This window comes from Capricornis sumatraensis, chromosome 8 (assembly GCF_032405125.1).
Source record: "Capricornis sumatraensis isolate serow.1 chromosome 8, serow.2, whole genome shotgun sequence".
Classification (NCBI taxonomy): Eukaryota; Metazoa; Chordata; class Mammalia; order Artiodactyla; family Bovidae; genus Capricornis; species Capricornis sumatraensis.
In genome coordinates, this window is record NC_091076.1 from 8,571,827 (window position 1) to 8,598,644 (window position 26,818).

General features: G+C 58.3%; 1 protein-coding gene across 3 annotated transcripts in view; it reads left to right on the top strand.

The window, feature by feature from the left end:
• The window catches only part of MACROD1 (mono-ADP ribosylhydrolase 1), a 155,190-nt gene that overhangs the window by 7,984 nt on the left and 120,388 nt on the right, over nucleotides 1–26,818 (top strand). For all 3 annotated transcript variants that reach the window (XM_068978529.1, XM_068978527.1, XM_068978526.1), the window contains exons 2-3: nucleotides 2,364–2,465; nucleotides 3,569–3,685. In XM_068978529.1, coding sequence (XP_068834630.1) covers nucleotides 2,364–2,465; nucleotides 3,569–3,685 — 219 coding nt within the window. The remainder of the gene's footprint in view (nucleotides 1–2,363; nucleotides 2,466–3,568; nucleotides 3,686–26,818) is intronic.

The following is a 26,818-nucleotide window of genomic DNA, read 5'->3' on the forward strand; positions in this document are numbered from 1 at the left end:
TGGGCAAAGTCTGGGGCCACCCACTGAGAAGGTAGGAAGGACAGAGGGGTCTGAGGTTCAGTTCTGCACGCAGAGAGTTTGGGGATGAGAGCAGGCTGCAGGCCTTTGGGGCAGATGCTCAGAAGAGATGAGAAGCTGGAGGTGCAGCCCGGGATTTGGGATGCATGGAACTGACGTGAAGACCGTGGAGAGAGACTTCCCTGGTGGTCCAGTGGTTGGGACTTCGCCTTCCAGTGCAGGGGTGTGTGTGGGTTCCATCTTTGAGCTAAGATCTCACATTCCCTAGGGCCAGAAAGCCGAAACATTTTTCCAAAAAGCCAGAAACGATATTGTAACAAACTCAGCCGAGACTTTAAACGTGATCTACATAAGAAAAAAAAATCCTTTAAAAGAAAAAGAAAGGAGGGTGTGGATTAAGGAAGAAGGGAGGCCACAGGGAGGCTGTGGAGGGCCAGGGAGGGGCCTGGGGCCAGGAGGCGGGGTCCAGAGAGGGAAGAAGGGGTCGTGGGGTGCTGAGCACACAGGGGAGGCCAGGAAGGGCCACTGAGTGAGTTCAAGTGGCCAGCGTGGTGCCTCTGACCTTGGCCTTGACGGAGAGGTGGAGTTGGGGGGAGGAGGACGTGGAGACAACGTAGGCGGTGGAGGAGAGGAGCAGAGAGAGGAGGCCACAGCTACAGTGCATGGCATGCAGGGTCGAGGGAGGGTTCTGTTTTCGTAGAGTGGGTACAGGAGAAGGTGTTTGAGGGCAGCCTGGTGGAGGGGGAGCGCAGGAGGAGTCCTTGGGAGGTGAGCTGGGCAGCGTCGGCTGGGAGGATGGACCTTCGTGCCCACTGACCCGAGAGAAGGAGAACGCGATGTGGGCAGGTGTGTGTGTGTGTGGGGGAGGCAGCACCCCGTAGCTGTCTGACTGGGAGGACGAGTGGAGGAGGCTTGGAGAGGGAGAAGGGGGAGGGGAGACTAACTTCCAAAGCAGCAGCTGCCTTGGCCACCTGGGGGAGTTGGAGAGTTTAGAGGGGGCCTCTGCTCAGTTGGTGGGAGTTTTCTCCAGTGGTTTGCAGCTCTTGGGGCAGACCGGAGACATTGGGGTACCTCTTCCAGGAGGCTGGTCCAGCCTCCCCTCTGCTCGGTCAGGCCCCAGACCTCACCTTGCCTCCCAGGCTTGGTGCGTGGTTCGTGCGTGCGTGCTAAGCTGCTTCAGTCGAGTCCGACTCTTTGTGACCCCGTGGACTGTAGCCCACGAGGCTCCTCTGTCCATGGGATTCTCCAGGCACGAATACTGGAGTGGGTTGCTATTTCCTTCTCCAGGGGGTCTTTCTGACCCAGGGATCGAACCTGTGTCTCTTATGTCTCCTGCCTTGGGTTCTTCACCACTGGCGCCACCTTGGAAGCCTTGGTGCGTGGTGGGAGCTCAGTAAGTGCCTGTTAACTGACTGATGTGTGTTCCGACTGCCAGGGAGAGGCAGAGCCTGGATGGAGTGGTACAGGGGAGCGGGTCGATGGATCCCGGCTGCCCTGGTGGTCTGGGGCCAGCAGGGGGAGCCCACGAGCCGCAAGCCTGGACCGCTGCTCCCCTGCCTGGTGCGGCCCAAAGGGAAGACCAGGCCCAGCAAGGGGAACCAGCCTGGGTGGACCCAGAGTCTGAGCGGATGAGGAGAGCCTAGCTTCCCACACAAATCACTAGCCGTCTGACCACAGGTGCCCTCCCAACCTTCCTGGGACCATTTGCTCATCTGTAAAATGGGGAGGATTCCAGCCACGCCCTTGATTCCAGCTGGGGACACCCCAGCGGGGCCTCTGTGGGTGGGCAGCCCTCTGGCAATGCAGGGGGCCTGCGGCAAACAGGCACCACACCTGCTTGGTTCTGCCGGTCTGTGAGGAGGACGGTTGTCCTGGTTCCTTGTGTCCCGCTGCCTACACATAACAGCAATGATGATGTAACTGATTGATGATGTAACTGATTCAGTGCCACCAACCTGCCTGGCCTTAGCATGTATGAGTAAGCTTGAAATCACTGTGCAAGGGCTGTCTTAATCCCCATTCTATACATGAGGATACTAGGGGCTCAGAGGTGTGGAAGCAGCTGGCAATTGGCAGAGTTTAATTCTGAACCCCTGAGACACCCTCCACCTCCATGAGCCTCAATTTCCCTTCCTAACAAAGGGGGCGGGGCAAGATCTTCCAGGGGACCCTCCTTCCACATGCCCTCCCCATGAGCTTTCGGAAGGGTGAATGCACGGGGCTGCTGTGCATCCTTGGACAAAGCGAGCCGCCCCTGGAAGTGGACAGGAGACCTGTGGGCAGTGGGGAGGCCCCTGGGCTGCTCCCCTCCCCGCCCGCCTGACTCCTGCCCCATCCCGCTGCAGCGTTTCTGAAGGGCCTGAGTGACAAGCAACGGGGGGAGCATTACTTCTGCCGGGACTTCGTCAGGCTGAAGAAGATCCCGACGTGGAAGGAGACGGCGAAAGGTAGGCCCTGCGCTGGGGACCCAGCTGGCTGAGTGTGGTGTGGTCCCTTCAGACCCTCGTCTGGGGAGCATCGTCCAGACAAGGCCAAAGAGAAGAAGGGTGGCGGCATTTATGGGTGCTTGCTCTGCACCGGGCACTTGGAAGTATCACCTCTTTTCATTATTAACACAGCCTGAGGTAGGTTTGGTAGTGTGTTGAAAAATGATTTCTTTCTTTCTTCAAAGAATATTTATCTGTTTGGCTGCACCAGGTCTTCGTTGCAGCCTGGGGGATCTTTGGTTTTGGCTTTAGTGCAGAATCTTAGTGGCAGCATTCGAGATCTAGTTCCCTGATTAGGGATCGAACCTGGGCCCCCTGCACTGGATGTGTGGCGTCTTAGCCACCGGAACCCCAGGGAAGTCCTTGGTTTGGCTCTTATCCCCGTTATGTCATTGGGAAACGGAGCCTTAGGTGCACGATGCCGTGGCTGCTGGAGCGGGGACTTGCCGGCCTGGCGCAGTGGCCTGCAGGGCAGCGTCCTCATGAGGACCTCGGCCCTGCACGTTGCAGAACTGGTGACCGGGACCCCGGGCCAAGTCACGAAATGCTCCCGAGGCTCAGTTGTCCGATGTTGTTTAGTTGCTGAGTCGTGCCCGACTCGTTTGCGACCCCATGGGCTGTAGCCCACCTGTCCAGGGCTCCTCTGTCCATGGGGTTGTCCAGCCAAGAATGCTGGAGTGGGTGGCCATTTCCTTCTCCAGGGGATCTTCCCGACCCAGGGACTGAACCCTCCTCTCCTGCGTTGGCAGGCAGATTCTTTACCACTGAGCCACCTGGGAAGCCTCAGGTCTGGGTGACCCAGTGTGTAACACGGGGATGGATGGCATGGCTTCTCTACCTGTGTGGAGCATTGCTGTGAAGATTCAAGGAGACGAGTGTGTGCTGCACATAGTAGGTGCTTGGTCGGTGTGGGCTGTCCTCAATCGCGTCATTGGTCCCCACGAGGCACCCTGCCTCTGGCGGCAGGGGGCGGTTGATGGGGGCTTGCCTGACCAGGGTCCCTGGTGGCTCGCTCCACCGTGGGGGCCTCCCTGTGACCACCCCTCGGCCTCTGCTTGTTCCAGGGGTGACCGCGAAGGTGGAGGAGCCCAAGTACAAGAAGGACAAGCAGCTCAACGAGAAGATCTCCCTGTTCCGAGGTGACATCACCAAGCTGGAGGTGGACGCCATCGTCAACGCCGGTGAGTGGGGCCTTCAGGCTGGGCCTGAGTCCAAGACCTGGGCAGCCGCCTCATCCCTGTGCCAGGCCCGCTCGGACGCCACCTGGCTCCAGTGAGGCTCTGGTGGCCGGTTGAGGGTGGCCCGCTGGCGCCGCGGACGCCTCTCCCCGTGGAAAGCCTGACCCGCTGTGTCAGGGACGCCTTGGCTGAGCTGCCTCAAAGCTCTGAGACCCATTAGCGGCCGGGAAGGGAGAGAGCTGGGCTGGAATTGCGCCGGGCGGCCCTGCCAGGAAGGCAGAGGCCAGGGTGGGTGGTCCGACCTCGGGGGCTGCAGATGGCCCCGAGCACGGCTTTCCTTCCTCTGCCTCCTGCCCACCCGGCCCCGCTCTGAACGGGGGGCGGGCGAGGGAGCATGTCGGGGAGCGTGTCAGGGGAAGGGTTGGGGGGCAGAGGCCGCTGCACCCATGCTTGGCTTCCTGCAGCAGCTCCTGCTGGCTTGGCCATTTCTTGTGATGTGTTGAGGAGTCTGCTGTTTCTCTCCCGTCTCGGGAGTGGGAGAAAGGTGGTTGTAATCCTTCCAGGTGGTGGTTGTCTGGCCGAGGTCAGGAGTGGGGTGTCAGGGACTGTCAAGTCCAGCGGGTGCTCACATGGTTCAGGGAACAAGGGCAAGTGGGAGCTGTACCCTCCTCCCCGCCACTGTGGGTACCAGGCGGCACAGGAAGGAGCCTCCTTGTTAGAGAAAGGTTCGCAGACCTGGGCGGACCCTCTTGTCTTGGACTTCAACTCATAGGGAACCTCTGCTGTGCGAGCCCCCCGGGCCCAGCTGCGCAGTCTCGGGCACCCCAGGAGCATCTCGAATCTCCTTTGTCTCACCCTTGGGCTTGCAGCCATTGGTGGACCCCAGAGCTGGCCGAGGTGGAGTGGCTGAGTGACTCTGGTTCTGGGCGGTGCCCATGCTGTGCTGGCTAAGTGACAGGGCTCAAGAGACCCAGGGAGAGGGGCAGCTCGGCCCCTCGGCGCCTGCGTGTCGGTGGCCGGGGCTGTCCTTCCGGCATTGCTGTGTCTCCTCACTGGTGTTCGCAGACCTGTGTGGCCACAGGGGTGTTCCTTCCCCCACATCGCCTGTCTCAGCGCACAGGTGACCAGTCACGGGAAGGCAGGAGTTCTGACTCAGAGCAGAGGAGGTGGGGTTTCTGCTCTTGTGTTTCTCTCGGGCCACTTGGATGGTGGGTGGCAGGGAGGTCTCCATATGGGGGACTCAGGGCTAAGACAAGTCATAGTGGCCCAGAGGAGAAGGGTCTTTTTGCTGCCTGGACCCTGGAGGGCTGGCCTGGGGTGGAAGGACCAAGCCGCGGGGCCCCGGCTGAGGGGACAGTGCCATAGGCCTGTGAGGCTGCCCCTCCTGGTGCCCCTGGCCCTGCAGTCACTGGCAAGGGTGTGCAAGGTGCCCCGCTGATATTCTGGTTCCGTCACTATGTCGTGTCCAACTCTTTGCGACCCCATGGACTGCAGCACTCCAGGCTTCCCTGTCCTTCACTGCCTCCCGGAGTTTGCTCAGATAGGTGGGCCGAAAACTGAGTTTTTCCTTAACATTGTATGGAAAAACCCGAGTGAACTTTTTGGCCAACACCATGCCTTTCTTTCTGAGCTGCAAAGCAGCCGGAGGGGCAAGTGGGGCGTCTTATCAGCTCCTTCACAGCCAGGTGGGTGGCTGGCGGCGGGAGGGAGGGTGTGGGGACCAAGGCAGGGTGTTGGTGGGAGGTAGATAGAGCGGGCTGGGGGCTCTGGAGTCTGCCCGAGGTTGTAGGAATGGTTAATGGCTCTTTCGGAGCACCCCCGTGCCTGGCCAGACTCCGAGGGCAGCTCGGAGGGCAGGCTCTGTCGGCCTCTCGTGCTCTCTGGAAAGCACTGTGGCCCTGGCTTCGTTTGATTCTCCAGGACTGGGGGCCGGCCGTGTTTGCCACACCTGTCTGGGGACTCGCCTTCTCCGTGGGCTTGCCTGGGCTTGCAAGATGGTGCAGGTGGTGGGAACCTGGTTAGGAGCTGATCCTCATGAACTGGGATGCTCACGCAGCAGAGCTTCCACACAGAGCCGGCGTCCCCTGCAGACCCTCCCTTCAGGTCTTTCCGACCAGGTGTTTGAGTGGCCTTGACTCTGAGTGAATCTCAGGGGTCCTTGGTAGTTTTGGGACCCTCCAAGCATCCTCCCTGAGCCTTGGCTCAGCCTGCGGCTGCCGCCCACCAGGGGGCAGCAGAGATCGCGGTTCCCGCGCCCCCCAGAGCCCGTAAATCAGCCTGTTTATTAGCGGAATAAAAGTCGCGGCAACGCGGGGCTTTTCGGGGCTGCATAAATCTGGTCTGTGCCTCGTGAAACCCATATGTGCTTAATTCATATGTAAAGTTTCAAGCAGGAAGAGAATACGTGTCCATTAAATTCTATTTGACTTGATTATACTCATTAGCCGTGAATAATTGCTTCTCAGCGCCGACCGCCGAGCCGCCACAATGAGCAAAAGGAGCCCAGCAATTATCTCGGGGTGGGAATTTTTAAATTTTTATTTTTGAAGTCAAGGGAAGCGTTGACCCCGCTGGGTTCGGTGGCCCATGGGGAGCTGTGTGGGTCGGACAGGGCTGGGGGCTTGAGGTCTGCTGTGGAGCTTCTGGATTTTTTGCGGGGGTGGGGGTAGGGTGGGGGGGGGCATCTCTCTTTGTCCCCGAGGCCAGATGGGGAAGGGTGGGGAAGATGCCATCCTGCCTGGGCCTGGCTCCAGCTGCGGGGACCGTGGAGGGGGAGGCCTGCAGGACGGTGGAAAGGGCCTGTGAGAGAAAGGGGTCTGCACCCCCGGAGCCCCATCCATCCTGGAGAGCTGGGGCTGGGGGGAGTGTCTCCAGACCATCCCTAGGGGGCACCCTGGGTGTCCTCCCTGCCTGCCCTCTTTACTCCTCCCCTCCCCACAGAGGGACTCCACCCACGGGCTCTCTCAGGACTTTGGAGACTCAGACTGTTTCACAGACGTTCCCCTGGCATCTGAAGTGCAGGACTGGGTTTCACTCCGCTCTGCTGGTGTCTGATGTGTGATTGGGGTGTTTGCTGCGTGTGCGCCTGTGACAGTATGCACGTGCGTGGTTTGCTCTGTGTATCACATTCTTGTATGTTATGTGGTAGATGGAGGGGGCTGGGGCTGAGTAGAAGGGTGTGTGCCTGGCCGGTGGCAGGGCCTGAGGTCCCAGGGGACGGGACCAAAGCCCCTCAACCCCGCCTAGTGCAGTGCAGGCCCCCAGGCCCTCCTGGGACTTGCCCCAGTGGCTGCCGGCCGAGGCCGCTTGCTCAGGCAGAGCCTGGAGAGAGTCTGGGGCTCTGGCCATCTGCTCTGGCCGTGGCTCCCGCCCACAGGGGCACACGGCATCCATCTTAATTAAATCGGGCTGCCACGCTGCCCAGATAAGCCAGAGAGCTCCTGCAGCCCCCATTCTCCGGGGCAGCGCCTGCCTCTCCAGCTTGGTCCATGTCTCTCCCTGCGTGTGGGGAGAACCAGGCTGGCATCTCCTCCGGAGAAAGCTCAGGTCTAGGGGTTCCCCCCAGGGAGTGAGGTGCATCAGCTTCTGGAGTGTTCATGTCTTTCCTTTGCCACGAGATAGGAGAGGACTGTGAGAGGAGGCAGCGTGACCTTGAGAGGGTCCCTTCCGTGCCCTTGAAGTTCCCAGCAAACCAAGCCGGTGCTTATGGGCCCCTACTTCCTGACAGACAGCCGTGTCTCAGACAGAAAGTGTCCTGGCACACAGGAAGACCCCTCTCTGGGTCCTTCCAGGGTCCGATTGCTAGCTTTGGCCTTCAGGACATGATGGGACCGAGCTGCCCCCAGACATGCCCAGCTCTCCCAGGCTGGTGTGCCAGGGCCGTGGGCACGGAGGCCAGGAGCTAGCTGGGAATCCTCACTTTGCCGTCGGCCATGCTGCGGCCTCCGGTCCGGCGTCTCCAAGCCTCTGTTTCCCCATCTGAAAAATGGAGCGTCGTTGGCCCCACCCCAGAGAGTGGGGCTGAGGGTGACATGCGCTCAGGCCCGTCCGGCCCTGGGCCGAGGGCCCAGCACGAAGCGAGGCCCCGTAAATTAGTATTGGAAAGTCAGCGTGAGAGCAGCTAAGTAGAATATAACGTGACAAAGCAGTGGAAGCGCGGTCTGAACAGAGCGCCACGCGTCGCCTCAGGGACCAATTAATTCTGCACGGAGGTGGCGGGAGGCGCAGGGGGTCAGGGGAGCCTTTGAGGGGCCCAGGCACGCGGGCCCCGGGCCCTGCGGAACGGGTGGGAAGCCATGTTCCAGAGCGACAAGCTGGCCGCTCTGGGAGGTTTTTAAGCTGCTTATTTATTTAAAATAAGGCATGAAGTGGTGCTCTGTTTCCTTAAGTCTTGGGGCTTTGATTTGTGAGAATCTGCCAGCTGCTTCCATCACCCTCCTCCCCCCAAGCCAGCCAGAGCCCTCCCTTCATTCCTGCTGCTGTCTGGAGGGCCCGGAGGAGCCCGGCCCCCGGCTGTCCCTGGGCCACCACTCCGAGCCAGTGATTTAGAGACCGCCTTGATGGACTAGCAAGCAGGGGGGCTGAGGGACGCCGACTGCCTTGTGGGAAGTGATCTGACGCTAAACTGTCGCCGTAAATCGCTTTATCTGTCACTTCAGATTTAAATGTGTTTGCTGAGGCTTGCCGGCCGGCCTGGCCTCCGCAGCCGCCCGCCTTCAGCAGCAACTTCCCCGCGGTGGGCATGGAGGGCAGGCAGGAACCTGTGAGCCTTGTAGACCGCACTGGGCCCTGGCCCCTGGGGAGCGCAGGTAAGACAGGCCTCACCCTCCATGTTGACTGCTTGGCATCCCCACAGAGCAGGGGATGATCCCCATCTTCAGTGATCAAACTGAGGCTCAGAGGATGAGATAACATGCCCCAGCTGGGCAGGTGACTGAGCTGGGATTTGAACTCCCGTGTAGCTTTTCATTCACTCGTTGAGCAGACAGACACGGCCGGCCTGTTGTGTACCAGGCGCTGGGGTAAGCCCTGGGCTGCGAAAGACTCAATCTCAATCCTCAAATGCAGAGTGGAACATGCGAATGGAATGGAAACGGACAGCAGAGTGTCTGAGGGATGGGAGTCACACCTGCAGGGGTGGAAGGCAATCTGGAAGGCTGCCTGGAGGAGGCAGCGCTTGAGCTGAGAAGTGGGGATCTGAGTCAGAAGTCAGACAAGGATATAACAAGGGGAGAAAGGGAGAGCACTTGCAGGGAGGGGTGAGGAGGTGGGACTCAGGGGAAACCCTGGGGGCTAGGAATGAGCCACGGTGGGTTCTGAGCTGAGGGTTTCTTCCTCTGGTATATCCATACCCCATGCTACCTCTCCTGGCCTCTTGGTTTTATTATATCAGCCCCATGGTGTTGATGAGAAGCTGGAGGTTCAGAGACTTGAAGCCACTTGCCTGATGCCACACAGTTAAACAGGAGTGGCACAGATAGGGGAGGTTTGCCAGACTCCAGGGCCTCCAGGAACTGCCTCCCCACACACACACCTTTTTAAAAAGTAGCTAGGACTGCCTTCTCTTTGTCCCTTTTTCTTTTCTGGTTTGAAAATCTGAGCCCCCAGGTTGCGTGTGTTGTCATCTGTCCTCCCTGCAGGGACGTAGAGAAGTGGGGCAGAAATGGGGCATGGTGGGTGGTCAGTGCAGGGAAGAAGGATCCGGGTTCATTGGCCCCGAGAGGCCTTGTGGTGGGCTGCAACTCCTGTGGCTTCCCTGTCCTGTGGCCCAGTGCCTGCCCCGAGCGCCCCCCGCCAAGCCCTGCTTCTGGGCTGGAGGCAGCGAGCCTCTGCCTGTTCCCCCTGGGCCGGGGGCTGCCCCCACACTGCACATATCATCTCATTTCTGAGGCTGGCACTCGTGTTCCCCCAGCTTACAGACGAGGAGACGGAGGCACGCGTGGGACGCAGCGCTTGGTAAAAAGGCCGAGCCAGGAATTAAACCCTCATCTTTCGATCTTGGGGTTTGAGAGGGACGTCATCCAACTTGCATTTTCAGAAGCTCCCTTTCGGTCCAGTCTAGAGGTGAGGGGCTGAGTGGCCAGCAGAGAGGCGTGGACTGCAGGTAGCCCCCTCCCCCACATTAGAAAGCCCAGGACACTGGAGACAGTGCCAAGGCCTGATTTCCACCACTGCAGGAGGAGGGCGGCTCGTTTCCACAAGGTCGAGAAGCGGTTACGTAAATTCATAAATGATGGATCTCTCCTGAATTATTGAGATTCCCTCGAGGGCTCGCAGGGCCTAGTCCAGTGAACCGAGCTCTGGCCAACAGGCGGGACTTGAGGATCCCGGCAGGTCCTTTCCCCCCAAGCTCTTCTGCCAAGTTTCCCTTTAACGGTCAGATTGTTCTGCCTTTCCAGAGGGGACGTGATGGTGGGCTGTGGACCTTGGACCAGTTGACTCTTTGTCCTGAGACTCGGTGAACGTTTGTTGAATGAGTGAGTGACTGCATGTCCTTGAGAGTCGGTGTGACAGCAGGAGGAACCAGATGAGCCAGTGATCCCCCTGGGCTGCTGGGACGTCAGCTGCCCCAGCCCAGGCCCTGTGCGGCCCCTCTGGTCTCTGGTCGTAGAAGTCGGCGGGAAGGGACTAAAGCCTCGTGTAGATGAGGATGCTGCTGGTGAGGTTCCTGGCTCAGTGTGAGGCTCAGTGACCTTGGCCTGCCGCCAAGACTGCCGTAGGGAAACCCAGAGAGGGACAGTGACCTGCTCAGGGTCACTCTTTAGCATGCCCGTCCTCCTGCGTCTTTTTCTCCCCATCACCAGGAGCAATTGGTCAGGAAATGGGGGTGGGGGCAGGGCTCCGCCGCCCACCACCCCCTGCCGAGGGGCCCCAAGCCTCTTCCTCCGGGCTCCTCTTGTCCTTGAGGACGCCTGGCCTCACCCACACCTGTGTGCCCCCGTCTGTGTCCCCAGCATGCTCTCCACCCTGGGCACTGAGCTGAGGAGGCCGGAGCTCGTGGGAATGTGTGTGTTTTGAAATTAATGGGGACCATTAAATTGGCCAAGCGTGAAAAGGGCTGGATCTGCAGGCCTTGGCTCGCTCTCCCGGAATGATCCGCCAGCGCCTTGGCAAAGGGCTGCCCGGTCGACTTTGGGCCTCCCCAGGAGGCTGTGGCTTGCCTGCCATTTAACGCATGGGTGCCCTGTGTCCCTAGGAGGTGAAGGGGCTGTGAGAGCCAGAGGTCCCTCTGGAAACTGGGGGCCTCTTCCCTGTCTCTCATCAGGCAGCTCTGCAGACAGTGCTGTTTGCAGGGATGTTGAGATGAATCTGTTTTCTCTAGACCGCTGGGCTTCGCTGGTGGTTCAGATGGTCAAGAATCTGCCTGCAGTGCAGGAGACTCGGGTTCGATCCCTGGGTCGAGAAGTCCCCTCGAGAAGAGAATGGCAACCCACTACAGTATTCTTGCCTAGAGAATCTGAGAGGGTAACAGGCAGGAAGGCCAAGGGTCTCCAAACGGAGGAAATAGGCTGCAAGTGTCTCGTAAAATTCTGTGTTGCTATGACGACACCTGGTTCCACCTGAACTTAACTTTTCTCAAACCTTGAGCTAACCGATGCGTGTTTTTTTTTTTTTTTTCTTTATGGAAATGTTTTTCTTAAGCTATGTATTTGCTTTGGAATTTGCCTTTCTTCAAAATGGTTCCACCTAGGACTAACTTTTTTCCTTTTCTCAAACCTTGGGCTGATAATAGCTCCACAAACCAGTATTCATATCAATTGTTTCATGGCTGGGGGATGACACACCTCATGCCATCCTCTCTCAAAAATGCATATTGTGGGAGAGGGGCCTGGGGAAACTCCCTCAGCCTTGAGGTGTCTCTCTTATCTGACTAATAGCTTTCTAACAGACGTAAAACAGCTTGCTGAAACTAGCAAGGGGCACTCTCCATCCCCTTTCTGATGTCTGTGTCAGAAGCTTTCTGTGTCCCTTTTTTACTTTAATAAAACTCTGCTACACAGAAGCTCTTGAGTGATCAAGAGCTGGTCCCTGGCCCCGAAACCAGATCTTCTTCAGAGATCACGAATCCCACACTGTTCACTGTAAGCCATCAAATCCCATGGACAGAAGACCCTGGCGGGTTACAGTCCATGGAGTCTCAGAGTCGGATATGACTGAGCAGCTAACACTTTCACGCTTTCACCAGACCCCTAGGGTGGGCTCACACACATGTCAGAGTCTGACTTTGGGGGCTCCTGGGTGAGACCTGGCCTGGTCCCAACTTGGGGGGGGCCTTTAGGATATGTTGTTATTCAGTTGCTGAATTGTGTCTGATTCTTTATGACCCCATAGACTGTACCATGCCAGGCTCCTCTGTCCTCCACTATCTCCCAGAGTTTGCTCAGACTCATGTTGATTAAGTCAGTGATGCTATCTAACCATCTCATCCTCTGCTGCCCCCTTCTCCTTTTGCCTTCAGTCTTTCCCAGCATCAGGCTCTTTTCCAATGAGTCAGCTCTTTGCAATCAGGTGGCCAAATTATTGGAGCTTCAGCTTCAGCATCAGCCCTTAGAATGAGTATGACCTAGAAGAGAGTCAGAGGACGCAGCGCCCCCACCCCCGCCCCCCGCCCTCTTACCTCCCACTCTCTAGATAGCCCCATCAGCTCTGGAGTCTCCAACTCAGGACATTGCGGTTGGAGAGTCCTGGGCATGAGTCCTGGCTCCACTGTGCACCGGCTGTGTGGCTTCAGGCAAGCTCCTTCACCTTTCTGAGCCTCAATTTTCTTTCTGTGAAATGGGGATATAAGTGTTCCAGGACCCAGTGTCCTGGATTGTTGTGAGTTTGAAAGGAGACAGTTTGTAGGGGGCACTCAGCATGATGACGTCTGGGATAGAGGAAGCCCAGGAAGTGCCGGCTCTGTGCCCGCTGCAGTGGCGGCTTCCGTGGAACCGGGCCTGCTGTGCACCAGCACCTTCCTGGCCTCCCTGTGGTGGGCTGAGCACTTGCTGGGCCCAAGGCAGCTGAGGAGGGCCCTTCCTGACTGCCAGGAAGGATTTGGGGTCTCTGGACCATGAACACGCAGGGCAGGTGGGCTGGCCCCCCTCCCCTCTGCTCTGCTTTTGTTGGGACTGGTGTGTGTCACATGGGAACAGCCCCGGCCGGGGGATGTCCCCTTCCCGGGGGTGGGGTGGGGTGTCGACTGAAGCTCTCTTGTTAGCACTTGGCGGACTCTGCTGAGCTGGAAGAACTGAAGCCACCAGCCCTCCCCTCCTCTCTCCTCCTTGGGGTCTTCTTGCATTTCAGAAGCTCACCTTTGGGGCTCATTTAGTTACTTTGTAAATTATTTGTGCTGATGTTTTCTCAGGCCCTGCTGGCAGCAGTGACCCCATCACTGGTTCCCTTTCCCTGCAATCTTATTATTATTTTTTTGACCACACCGAGCAACCTGTGGGATCTTAGTTTCCCAACCAGGAATCGAACCCTCACCCCGTCAGTGAAAGCAAGGAGTCCCAACCATTGGACCACCAGGGAAATTACACTCTACCCCCCGCCGCCCCACAGTCTTGATTCATCACTGATAGAAAGGGTGCAGCTGTCCTAGTGGGGGTGGGGGCAGGCCTGGAGGGCCCCCACAGGTGCAGCACTGGCTGTCCTTGGAGGCTGCTCACAAAATATCGAAAGACTGGGGTAAAACCTGCTTCCACCTGCTGCTCCTCCAGGTCTGTTTCCAGTGTGCACCCCAGGGGAAGATTGAGAGGAGAAAGTGAGCGAGTATCTGTAGTGCCTTGCACACTGGAGGGGTCAGTAAATGCTGAGTACTGTTCTTGTGAGTGAAGCATCTCACTGTACCACCCACTAGACTGGAGCCCCTGGAGGGCAGCGGCAGGACCCACTGACCCCAGGTCTCCATCCTTGGACAGGGCTGGCACATGGCTGGTGCCCATCTGTGGAGGCGGGGTGCCTGAGAATATCTGCACAGCAGGTCCCCAGAGGGGACAGAAAAGGACGGGAACTAACGATGCATCTTGGTGAGGGCTGTTGGGTGGAAGCAGGCCTGCCCAGTGGGCACAGCCGTGGAGGAGGGGCTCCCCTGCCTTGCTTACTGGGCAGGGGAGAGACTGCAGCTTTTTATGTCCTTGCAGAAGTGTCCGAAGCCAGTGAGGACTTGGAAGCCAGGAGCTTGGGCTGTAGCTCCCGGGGGAGATCACGTACTTGGTTGTGGACCTGGGTGGCCCCAGTGGGGCTGGTTGGCCCTGAGAGGGTGGCGGCAAGGGGTGGGCATGGCCGGTTGGCATCACCTGCTTTCGTTCATTGAATCCCCATCAGATCACCCACACCCAAAGGCAACAAGTGGTCCTTGTACAGTGGTACCCACCCTCCTCCTCCGCATTGCCGCTTCCTCCCCCTCTTCGGACATTGTAATTGCCATAAAAATAGGAGCTGAGCTGCGGTGGCTGCTGCAGAGCGTGTGGGAAGAGAGAGGCCCGGCAGTCAGCCGTCCCCCTGCCGGCAGGGGCCCGCGTCTGTTTCATTGTCGCCGCCTGGCTGTATTTCACGTAGGTTTAAACATCATCAAACGCCACATCCCTTTTGAGAAGCAAGAGCTGCCTTGTTGAGGAGAAACAGGAACATTGAAATCTGCGAAGCAAATGGCCCAGAATTGACATTTGCGACGGGAGCTTTACAGCTCTGTCAAAGGCACTAAGGCCAGGCTGGCAGCCGGCGGAGAACCTGCTGGTGAGGCTCATGGGTCACGGGAAGCTGGGGTGGTTCCAGCTGAAGCCTTGGGGTTTGGCAGAGAGGGGACCAGAGTAATGCAGGCAGGGCTGGGGTGGGGGGTGATGGAACTCTGTGGATCACTGACCACCTCTCAGCCTCCCTGGCTTTGACCTTGACTCAGCCTCGTCTCCCTCCTAACAAGGCAGATGGAAGCCCCATTTGGTTCGTGGAGCAGGGTGCTGGGCTCTGGGGCTCAGGGGGTGGGAGTGGGGACACGCCAGGGACTAGGGCTGCCGCAGCTGGTTTCAAGCCCCTGTGACCTTGCACAGCATACACCTCCCCTCTGAGCCTCGGTTTCCTCGTCTGTAAACCCGGGAGAGTGACGCCTTCTCTGAAGGTGGTTTGGGGGATGGAGATGCATGCAAATACCTGGCAAGTCATTGGAACTCAATAAATGGTGACTGTTACTGCCGAGCAAGTAGGCGTTTGAACTGGAATTGATTTTTTTTTTTAAGAATGTTTAAGCTACCTATTTCCACTGAAAAACAGGTATAATAAAACCGAGGAACCATTAAAACAGGAATAAAAAGAAGTGACAAGGAGGATGCTGGCCTGGGGATTGATGGAAATGTGCCCTGTGCTCCTGGCCACACCTGGAACCCTCTGGCCTGAATGCTCTTGGCAAGTGCTGTCTGACCTGCCGGCCTCTTGCCTCGTTCCCGGGTCTTCTCAGCCCGTGGAATGCTGGTGCCTGGTCGAACCAGGGCCCACGGTTCCTGCCTTCCCTTGTATTTTATGCTCTTGGTGGCTGCTTGGGCAGCTTGGCTCCTGGTATTTACCTTGGCCCCATCCAGAAGACACCTCAAAACTAGGCCTTTGTAACAACTCTATTTCTACTGTGTATGAAAAGCGGCCGGGAACCTCCCTGGTGGTCCAGTGGTTAAGAATCCACCTGCCGACGCAGGAAACACGGATTCGATCCCTGGTCTGGGAAGATTCCGCATGCCGCAGAGCAGCTAAAGCCCATGTCCCACGGCTGCTGAGGCCCGCGTGTCCTAGAGCCCACGCTTTGCAGCAAGAGAATCCACCGCAATGAGAAGTCCGTGCACGGCAATGAAGAGTAGCCCCCGCTAGCTACAACTAGAGAAAGTTGTACAATAAGTTGTACAACAAAGGCAGTGGTGAAGACCTAGCACCACCAAAAATAAATAATAAATACATTTTTAAAAAAGGAAAATGTCTTTGAGCTTCCTGGCAGCCATAGCAAAATGGGAAATAAGATTTTGTTTCTGTGACTCTAAACTTGGAAATCTACTTATATTTCAGCTTCATGCCTCTTTCTCATACTTTCTCCTCTCCTTCTGCCACCCTTACCAGCTATTCTTTATTTGCCTATGGCTGCTTCACCCCTTGCTCCAGACCTAGTCTCTAAGTGTACCCCCCCCTTGCAGCTTTGCTCCCGACTTGGGAGGGCCCTCTGCCCTCTTATTTGTCGCCTTCCATTCCCTGTCAGCGGCCTGGCCTCTGGGCCTCTTGCCTCGCGTAGGCCCACTGGGTCTGCCACTGTGATTTCTCTCAGATGAGCCAGTGACTAATAAGGGTTGCCCCCAGGGGGCCGGCAAAATCTTTCCCTCCTTAATATCGGAGTTTAAAAATGTGTCACCATCGATTTGAAGGAAGGACTTGTTCCTGCTGAGAAAAGTGGCCTGGAGATTCGTCTCGCCTTAGGAATTACACCCAGGCAGCTGCATACATTCCAGAGCCAGAGGCTCTCCATGCAAATGCCGCCTCTTAGCCCCACAGCCAGCCTGGAGAGCCCCCGGAGCTGGCACCCCGTCTGCACACCTCGCGTGTTCCCGCAGGTACTCTGGGGGCCCCGTTGCGGGGGGGCATCCTTGATGAGAAGAGCCTTATTTCTCTCCACCTCTTTGTGGTGAAGCTGGAGGCTGAGCCCGTAACTAATTCCATATCATAATGTGCTTTAACCCTGGAGAAGGAGGAGGAGTGAGGTCCCCACAGCCCGGGGAGGGGTCCCTCCTTCACCCTTGCGTGTGGATCTCTTGGCTGCACATAGATTTGTCCCGAGGGTGGGATTAAAAAAAACCGGGCCTGGAAGCCTCGTCTCCTGACCCTGTTTCATCCTTGCCTGGAAAGGACTTATTGGGGTCATTTTGTCTATCCCCCTGTCTCCAGACAGGCTCCCTCCCCTCTGGCTGGCAGGCCTGCCCCTGGCACTTTGCCCTCATCCTGGCCCAGCCTCCTGCCCCACAGCCCCAGACCATGGTCCTCTGCTGGTCCAGCTGACCAGGGTAATCAGCGTAACAATGACCTGGCGGGTGGCTTTTCAGCCTGGAAGGCCGGTGACTAATCTCCAGCCAGGAAGCTTGAACCAGATCCTGGGTACTTTCCACTGGGTCACGTCACCCTTGAAAGAGTGAGTGAGTGAGTGAGGGCAGTGGGCCCATGGTAACCCCACGTAATTCTAGGTGTCTGTGAGTGCGCATGGCATCAGCCCAGGATGGGGGTGTTTGGAGAGCTTGGGGGAGGTCAGGTCACCCCATCCCCCTTCTCTCACGTGGAGGTCGTGGCGGCTTTGTCCTCCTGGAAGGTTCACCCAAGCGTGGCACAGAGCAGAGGGGTGGCCTTGGCCGGCACCAGGACGGTGGCCTACAATCTGTGGTCTGGCTCTTCTGCCGGAAGCTTAGTGGCAGGTGGGAGAGGGGTGGCCCCAGGGTGCTGGTGCGCTCTCTCTGGTTTTGGGGGAGCCAGTACAACGGGCTGTCAGGGTAAAGGTGAGCAGGAGGTTTGCAGCCTCCCGGGCGCTTGCTGGGTGGTCGTTTGCCACCTGGTATAGGGATGTCTGCAGGCTGGTCCCAGTGCCTGCCACCCCAGCTACAGAAAGGGCCCTGCCAGGGCTCTTGGCAGCCGTTACTCCCGGGAAGGAGGGACTTTATTCTTCCGGGCTAAATGTTATCGCCTTTATAGACTTTGGAAATCAGTTTTATGGCCTGCTATGTTTGTCCGCTGAAATACGGAAAGCGCTGGAGGGGAGTGAACCACAGGGTGGCTTCTGGCCCTGAAAGGTCAGGTGGCCGAGGGTGAAGGGCCAGGGCTCCACTCTGTCCACGCCTGGGTCGCCCTTTGTTGACTGTCTTGGCTGGAAGGGGCTTCTCTGGTGGTGTAGTGGTAAAGAATCTGCCTGCCAGTGCAAGGGATGCAGGTTTGATCCCTGGATCAAGAAGATCCTCTAGCAACTTGCTGGGGAAGTGACTGGTACACACCCAGGCCTCAGAATCTCTCCTGCCATTTCTTTTAAAAAAAATGATTTTATTTATTTATTTATGGCTGTGCTGAGTCTTCGTCGCTGCGTAGGCGTTTTCTCTAGTTGTAGCAAGTGGGAGCCGCTCTCTAGTCGAGGTGTGTGAATTTCTCATTGCAGCGCCTTCTCTTGTTGAGGAGCATGGGCCCTAGGGCACACAGGCTCAGCAGTTGTGGTGCCAGTACTGGCAACTTGCTCTAGTATTCTTGCCTGAAAATTCCATGGACAGAGGAGCCTGGTGGGCTACAGTCCATGGATTGCAAAGAGTTGGACATGACTGAGCGACTGAACGTGTACACACACATAGCTGGATGCGGGGCAGGGGTGGTGTGCACCAGAGAGGGCCCTGGAATTCTGTCGGGAGGGTCGGCCTGAGGCTTCAGGGCCTGACCCCTTTGTCAACTGGTTCCCACTGAACTGGGCTGGCTACTGATAATTATCGCTTCTTCCTAGACATCCCTCTATACCAGCTGCCTCCTCTCGGGTGCCATCCAGGGCACCTCGCCAGCCACGGGGCAGTGTAGTAAAAAAAAAAAAAATCAATCCTCTGGGTTTTGCCAGCTGCAATGCCGGCCTGGCAGGGGCTCCCACCTGCAGAAGGTGCTTCGTCTCCGAGCAGAGTTGGTCCCCGGGAGCTGGATGAGGTGCACAGATGCAGTAGGAGCCCCCTTCACATCCTCCTCCCTCTCCTGGGCCCAGGGCCCTTAAGGGAAGCCCTGAGGGTCTGCCCCAGGAGAAGGCTGCTTCTCTGCTCCTCTCTTGATGTGCAAAGAGCTCCTACACATCAATAAGAAAAATGAGCAAAAGATGTGGACAGGCAATTCCCAGTCAGAGAAAAACAAATGGCCAGTAAACAAGTGAAAAGATGCAGAACTTCGCCAGTAATCAGGAAAAGGCTAATTGCAATAAGACATATCACTTTCCACGGCTGGAGAAGAGGCGGAGGCTGGAATTGCCGATACACGCAGGTTTGGTCCCTGGAGGAGGGAAAAGCAACAGAAAACCAGCCTTTGCTGGACCCACCCCTGCGGCTCGCATGGCCGGCGCAAGTCTTGGAAAGACTTGCTTTATCCCAGAAAACACGGAGACCTTCTCTTTGCTCACAGGGAGTCTCAGCAGGACCACTGCTGCCCTTGTGGCCCCCAGTTTGCCACGCCCACCACTGGAGATGCTCCTGGGGGGATTGGTGCCCGGCCTCATTCCCACGCTCAGCTCCCTTGGCCGTGGTCTTTCTGGGCCTGGCCTCTTATGGGGTGGATGCCGCTTCCTGCTGGGCAGTGCCTCTGGGTTTCCGCTCTCTCTGCAAACTCATGGCTGGTGCTGGAGCTGCACTGCACAACTAGGGGGAGAGGGTATTCGTCGAGGCCACAGGGGAGACGGGGGCCCTCAGCGTTGGGCAGCCCTGGCTCGCATCACAGCTTCTTCCTCCATCCCTGGGATCCTTGATTTAGGGAAGTCTTGCTCAGATAGTGACCTTGACTCTCTGGACGTCGTGACGGGTGCACCACATCGTCTGGCCTCAGAATCTCTCCGGCCATTTCTTTCTTTAAAAAATGGCTTTATTTATTTATTTATTTATGGCTGTGCTGGGTCTCCATGACTGCTAGGCTTTTCTCTAGTTGCAGCAAGTGGGAGCCGCTCTCTAGCTGTGGTGTGTGAATTTCTCACTGCGGCGCCGACTCTTGCTGAGGAGCATGGGCCCTCGGGCACACAGGCTCAGCAGCTGTGGAGCGCGGGCTTAGCTGCTCTGTCACATCTTGCTGAACCAGGGGTCGAGCCTGTGTCTCCTGCCCTGGCAGGTGGATCCTTTACCACTGAGCCCTCGGGGAAGCCCCTTTCCTGCCATTTGTGGCTCCCTCTCCGACTCTCTCCAGTCCAGACCAACTGAATGACTTGGGGCCCCTCACCTCCTAGCCATTGCACCCTCTCTTCCCATTTTCACGTGTCTGACTCTGGTCATTCATGCTCCAGGTCCCGGCTTGGATGTCATTTCCTCCAGCAGCCTGCCCCGACCTCCCACCTGCTCCATAGCACAGCTGTCCATTCGTTGAGCAGGTGCTGGGCCCTGAGGCTGCAAGGACAAGCAATAGAGATGTGGTTCCAGGCAACTGGACGCCCTGGGGAGCTACACCGTCGCCTGCAAAGATGTGATCCTGGAGGCAGACCTGTCAGGAGGGTCAGGAAGAGGGGTGGAGGGAGCATCCCAGACAGAGGCCTGAGGTGGCTCCCTGGGGGTGTCTCAGCTTCTTTCCCCCAGGAGCAGGGAAGGCAGAAGGAGGCTGGGGTGGTTGGCGGCTGCTCCTGGAAGCCCAGTCGCCCTTTTTCTGCCTGCCCCAAGAGGGCGGCCCTTATCTGCAGAGCCCACAGCAGAGCTGCCTTTGATGCAGAGCTCAAGGGAGAGCACAAGTCTTACTTCAAAGGGCTTCAGTCCCGGGGAATCTGGGTCTCCAAGTCCTTGAATCATCCTGCCCCTCCTGTCCAGCCAGGAGAGCACCAGCCTAGGGGAGACCTGAGCCTGGAGCTCGGCTCCTGGGGTCCCAGGCAGCCTCCCCTTGTGGCTCCCTCCTTCCTGTCCTCCAGCCCCAAGGCCCAGCCTCCTGCCAGCCTTCCCTTTTCTGGACCTCCATCCTGGATGGAGGAGGGCACAGCCCACCCCCCTTCATTCAGAGAGTATGAAATGAGGGAGGCCCAGCCCTTGGCTCTAAAAGACACTCAGTGTAGAGTGGGAGCAGTGGGCACAGCACAGGGTATGAGTCTAAGTAGGGGGATCCAAGGTAATGGGGGTTGGTCAGGGAAGACTTCCTGGAGGAGGCCTGCCTCAGGAGGCTTACCTCCCTGCAGCGATATCTGGTGGGGGCTGGCCTGTGCCTGTGCCTTTCTCTCCAAGTTCATAGATCCCAGTCAGGCTCCTTAACTGGCCTAGGACCTGGTTCACACACGACCTCTGTCACTATAGCCTTGGGCAAGCTCCTTAGGCCCGGGCCTCAGTTTACCTGCTTGAAAGTAGAGATGAGCGAGGATGGAACATGGTGAGAGATATCTGGTGCCTGGCACCATCGGGCCGCACTGCCTTGCCTCTCACAGATGGAAGTCCCCCCTAATCATGAGGTGCCAGATGTGGGCCGTCCCACGGGGAGGACACACAGCCATTGTAAGACCCCAGGGTGCCGCCCGGCCGTGCCAAGCGCCTCTCTGTGCCAGCTCCCGAGGACCGAGGCCTCGCTGAGAGCATGTCTCCTGCGGCTTCCCGGTGACAGATTCCATCTGCCAGCCCCTGGGGAGCTGCCATCCTTGCTGATGGGCCCTCGGCCCCTCACCCCGGGCTTGTAATCTCAGCTCTAAGGGACTGCAATCCCTTTCTCTAGCCCCACCACAACTAATCCATTCGCCAGGGCCCCGATCCAAGAGAAAGCTAATTAAAGAATTTCTGCTCTTGGCTCAGCCTGAGCTTTGAAGATTCCCCTTGGTCTTTCCGAGTATCTGAAAACAGGTGGAGAAAGGGGGCCTCAGAAAGGGTGTTGGATAAGCCCCCGGAGCCTGAGTAATAGGCTTAATCCCCACAAAGCCGGCAGGCGTCAAACAGTTCCCCCACCCAGCAATGCTGAGAAGGTGCTCAGGGCTTGTAACCTCTTGGGCCCCAGACCACACGGTTCCCTGCCCCTGGTTTTCTGTGACCGTGAGGCCGTGCGTTTCCCCGGGAGGGTCCAGGCCGTGGAAGGGGAGGGCACAGGCCCCTGGCTGCACCATCTGCAGAGCAGTGAGTGGCACCGTGGCACTGAATCTTCTCATCTGTGACGCGGAGTCCCAGCTGGGAGGATGGCTGTGACCCCTGGCGCAGACCCGATGTCCCATCAGGCGGGCTCGCTTCCTCCTGCTCCTCCGTCCAGAGCCCCCCATGTTTCTTTTGAGAGCTTGTGTGCCTTTTGGGGATTTTAATCAACCAACCACAACCACATAGCGTTATTCAACACTGTGAGCAGAGCGTGCAAGCCTTAGGGAGAGGGGTCTTTAGGGTCCTGCTCACTTGCTGTCTGGGGACCTGGCACACAGTAGGTGCTCAATAAAGACTTGTTGATCGCGTGGTTGGTAGACCGGTCCTGAGAGGGGTGGTGTTTGCTCTCACAGGACTTACACTACCATTGCTGTCTTCAGAAAACGCCTGCAGGGTCTTTGGGGGAATCACTGAGACCCTGAATGTGGGGTCGGGAGGATCTTAGAGTCAGCCCTCCTTAACACTCTGAGCCAAGCCTGGTATAACACCTGGAGAGAATCGGGGTGTCGGTTGCCAGGCCAGCTGCCCCCCGCCCCCTCCCAGGCCGCTGCTCCCCCATTTCCCTTGCAGTCCTGGGGGTGCAGAGAGCGTTTAGACCCGCTGTCCCCCGTGCAGGGGCCTTGGGTCCGCATCGCGGAAATAAAAATGATAAAAAACCGTCACTGAATTCTGGGTGGCAGTAAATTACTTACCACCTGAAACGGGTTGAAATGTGGCCACTGCGGCTTTTAATAAGCCCATCTCCAGTGCCGCCGCTTCCATGGGGAGCCGGCCGGCCTCTTCTCGCGGCATAATTTCTTCGTGTCCCAGGCTTGGCAGCGGTGCAAATAAGATTTCACGTCCCCTGTAAATCTCCGCAGGGGGAGCGCCGGGTTTTCATTTGTGCTGTCAGTTAACGGCTTGAGGGAGCCTATTTACTCCGCCTCGGAAGGAGAGGGTCCCTCAGAGGTGCCGGTGCCAGGCCTGGGGGCGGCGGGCCGTGCAGAGGCCGGTGCTGACAAGGGGACGAGAGAGGGCTGTGGAGGATGGGAGGGGAGGCGGGCGGGCCGGGGACACCTGAAAGTGATGCACGACCTCCTCCCAGCCCCTGGGAGGCAGCGTTTTGGGGCTGGCGGGGGACCTCGGCTCTGTCTGGGGCCTTGTACTCAGGTGCAGGGTTGGATTGGGGTTGTTAGGCCCCTCCTGGGTTTGGTTGCTTCTTCTCCAGGATGTTTGGTGAGGCCGAGACCCCTCCTGGGAAGTCGGGGCAGGAGGACAGAAGCTTCTGGAACCTGGTAGTGGCCAGGTAAGAGCAGGGATGGGATGGCAGCCACCCTTTATCCTACTTGAACTGACTGACCAGGAGGAGCTGGGTACCAGAAGCAGGGGCCTTGGGCTTTAGGATGTCCCTTAGTGGCTGAGCAGCTATTTGGGGGCTTACTCCACTCATGTCCATAACCTCAGTGATACGTGAGACCTGAGATTTCTTTGCAAAGGAAAGGGCTGGAAACTGCTTGGCTGGAGCGGGGCTGCAGCAGGGGAAGTCGTGGCTCTCAGGGGAGACCAGCCTGTTCCCCAGGGGCTATCAGAAGACGTGATGGGGTGACTAGGGCTCTTCGTTGCCAGCCTGTCACCTCCACCACCCAGAACTCACGATCCCGCAAGGGGCCCGCCTGCTCTGCTTGCTGTCCTGTGAGGACGGGCTCAGGACCACTCAGACCACCTTCTGCTCTTCAGAAAGGGTCAGTTGTGTTTGGAGGGTCTTCTTTCCATTGACCTGGAATGCAGGTCCTGGGATCTCCCCCATGGTCCCTGGTGATTTCCTCCTGTGGGCCCATCCCTGTGGGCCTCCAACTGCAACCCGCCCCCTGCCCAACCCATCCAGGGCATTTACTAAAACCTAAGATGCCCTTATCCCCACCCCTGTTCTCCAGAGGCGGAAAGCTGGGGTCAGCCTGAGAGCCCCTCTAGCAGCTTTGGGGAGCAGGCTGTAGACCTCGGGTGGGGTCGGGGTGGTGTGGGGAGCAGGCTGCCTCTGCTCTGTGCAGACCCGGGGGCTGTTGTGGAGACACCTGGGCCTCCCTGGGGGACGTGCCAGCCAGCTCAGCGCCCATACCTGGGAGCCAGGGGTGCTGGGTAAACCCCGAGGGCACCGGGCACAGGGCCTGTGCTCCCTGGACAAGCGGGGGCGTGGGTGGATTCCGTGCTCCAGCTGTCTCACGGGGCCCCTGTACATGCAGGAGCAGGGTTGGCGCTGTGCTGCTGGGAGAATCGAGAGCCATGAACCGTCCTCACGCACAGGCATCACAGACGCACAGGGAGTAGGCGATGGGGCCTGCGGGTCTCACCCAGCTCTGGGGCCCTGCCTGGGGAGCCCCCAGGACAGGCATTAACCTGGTGGTTCCCAGTCTGTGAGCCCTTCCTGGGCAGAACTTCTGTTAGCTCTCAGGGACTGAGGAACACAGCCCCCGAACCCAGCTCTCCTCCTGCTCCTGCTTGAAGAGAGGGGCCCGGGGGCACCTGGTTCGGGGCCTGCTGTTGGTCGTGTAGAGGGTCCAATGAGCTGGGTCAGTGCCCCCCTCGGGGCTACAGGTCGGGGTGGGGAGTAAGACCGCATGCTGACCGGTGCCAGTCTTGGAAAGTCATCCTCCTTGGGTCCTGCCCTGATGGAGTGACCTGTTGGTCGATCAATTTGCTGGTGTTAATTGACCGTTCACATTGGCCATGCCTCTGGGGTCTGAAAAGGGGAGGAAGGCAAGATATGCCCGCCAGGGGCCCTAGTGAGCATGGTGCTGGGACTCGTCACCCGTGCAGGTGAGAACCAGCAGGTGTGGCCCGGTGGGCATGGCCTCACCAGAGACGAGGCCTGAGTGGAACCTTCAATGGCCCTTGAGGGCATCAGGCCAGGAAGTCAGGGTCAGGGCCTGCCAGGGAGTGAACAGTACCCGGTGTGGCCAGGGGTGGGGGCCGGCGGATTGGCGCCGTGCTTCCAGGGGAAGCGGAGTCTTCCAGAGGGTGTACAGGACCAGACCTGCCTGTGTGCCCCAGCCTCAGCACTTCTGACAGCCACGTGCCAGGCCCTCTCCCTTGCCCCCCGAGTCCTTCTCGTCTAAGGAAATACCCTCAGTGGAGACATGGCTCCCGGAGAGCCTCCCCATGCCGCCTCGCCCGTGAGCATCCTTTCCCCACCTCCATGAGGCTGGAAGGGGCCCCCAGCCCCACCCCCACCACACAGTAGGCCGTCAGTAAACATCTGCTGACTGGCTGGTGGATCATGTTCTTAAAAGACGAGTCTTGGGTGAGGGAGGAGCAGGCAGCCCTGTGTGCTGGGTGGGCCTTCGGACAAGGTCAGGGAAGCCGTCTGTCCCTTCCCCAAGGCCCACATCTCTGGGATGCCCCCCCTGCACCCCCGCCCAGGGGGCCAGCACTGAGGACTAAGAGGGTGGGGGGAAGGGCACCTACAGGGTCAGAGCCCCCCATGTCACCCCAGCCAGGCCACTTGCCAGCAAGGCACATCCAGAAATAACCTTGCTTCCTTGGAATATAAGGGAAAAAGCTCATTAACCCGTTTCCAGATGTGGAATCAGATCTAAGGCAGAAGTAATGAGCTCTTATTTTATGTTAAATTTAGCAGAAACTGCTATTGTTCTCATGGAAAATAGTTTTTTTCCTTCCCCCCCTTCGAGGTGTGACATATCAGAATAGGCCTGCAAAGTCGTGAAATCGGCGGGTGCATCTCGGGGATAAAGGGTGTTGGGGGTGGGGGCACTCGGGCCAGCGGAGGGACAGCCGTGTCCCCAGCGCCTGAGCAGTTCCAGGCTTATCTGGGCGCCCACACGGCTGCTGGAGCCTCTTACAAGATAACCCATGGCTCCTATTAATACGTCTCCTCGTGAAAACCCTCTTGGAATCGGCCTTTAGCTGGCAGTCACCTTCCCCGGAGCCCGTGGGATGGGGTCGGACATCTCCTCTCTGTCCTGCAGCAGGATCACGGTTTTGGTTCTGGTGGTGCCTGGGGAATGTGCTAACCCAGAGTCTCCTTCCCACCCAGCCACCACCTCTGTGCCGGTGGGCCCTGACAGCTGGGCTGACCCTCGGAGGGCAGCCTGGGGAGGGGACGTGGGCGACCGAGACCCCCCTGGGCGACAGATCCTGGCCCCGGGCACGCTGGGCCGCCAAGCCGGGAGTCAGCAGCCGAGAGGCCGGTAAAAGTTAAATCTTTCTATTTATTTCAAGAAAAGGACAAGGAAAGTGGACTTGGACATTTTATATGAAAAGAGACAAACAGAAATAGGACCAAATAAGTTCATCACATTCGTCTCAACATTGAAGTTTCAAGGCACCTACAGGAAGGAGGCCCAAGGGCAGTTCGCAGTGCACTTTGGTTTGTGTTGGCGTCGTGATGGGTGTTCGTGTGTCCAGTGGTGAGGCTGGGAGGGGGGCAGGTGGGCCCCAGGGCCAGGCCGGGTCAGCCAGCCAGGAGTCAGACGGCAGCAGGCAGCGGTGGGAGCAGTCCCACCACTCAGACCCCCGAGACTGCTCTGCCCTTTGGAGGGAAATGAAGAAGATGGGAGTGGCCAGGGGCTGATTCTGCAGGGGGGGAAGTGCAGGGGCTCGAGGGAAGCGGGGGTGCCCCGGCTGCGGTCTCTCAGATGGCAGAAGGGACCTTGGTCGCAGCCCCGCCCTCCCCCGGCCATGGGCTGGCCAGGCATCTGCCTTCTGCGGCAGAGGGACCCACTTCATTTACCAGACTCTGCCCAAGGACCCCTCCCTGCTGTCTTCCTCCCCAGGCTGTGGGGGAGGGATTCTGCTGAGTCCCCCGGCCACCCCCAACCCCGCCAGTGCATTATCATACCACACCTCATGAGATATGGTAACCTTTAAACATTGGGAGGGGAGATTGCAGTTGGTGGCTCTTAAAAACATTTTGCTCTGCGGGGCGTACGCGTGGGGTTTCCTTAGTTTACTCTTCTCCTTCCTGTCCCTGTTCATACCCGCCTGGGGATGTTCGGAATTAGGGGGCGCCCGCCCCAGCCAGCAGAGTGGCGCAACCGCACTGTCTCTCTGGCTCGCCCGTGGTCGCAGCTCCGCAGCCGTCCCCAGCCTTCCACTCCATCTGCCCCCTTCTCTTAACGCTGGGCACTTCTGCTTCCTCCCCGGGGCTCTCAGTATCTCCTGGATGCTAGGTGGCCTTCTCAGCTGAGGCTGCTGGCCTGCGGGCAGGTGGTGTGCCGGGCTGGGTTAAAAAAATATATATATAAGCTAGGTCCAGGGTTTTGTGTGTCTTCTTCCTGGGTTCTCAGGACCTTTTGAAAACGGGGCCAGCGGAGGTGGGTGGTCTCTGGGACCCTCTGCAGGCGTGTCC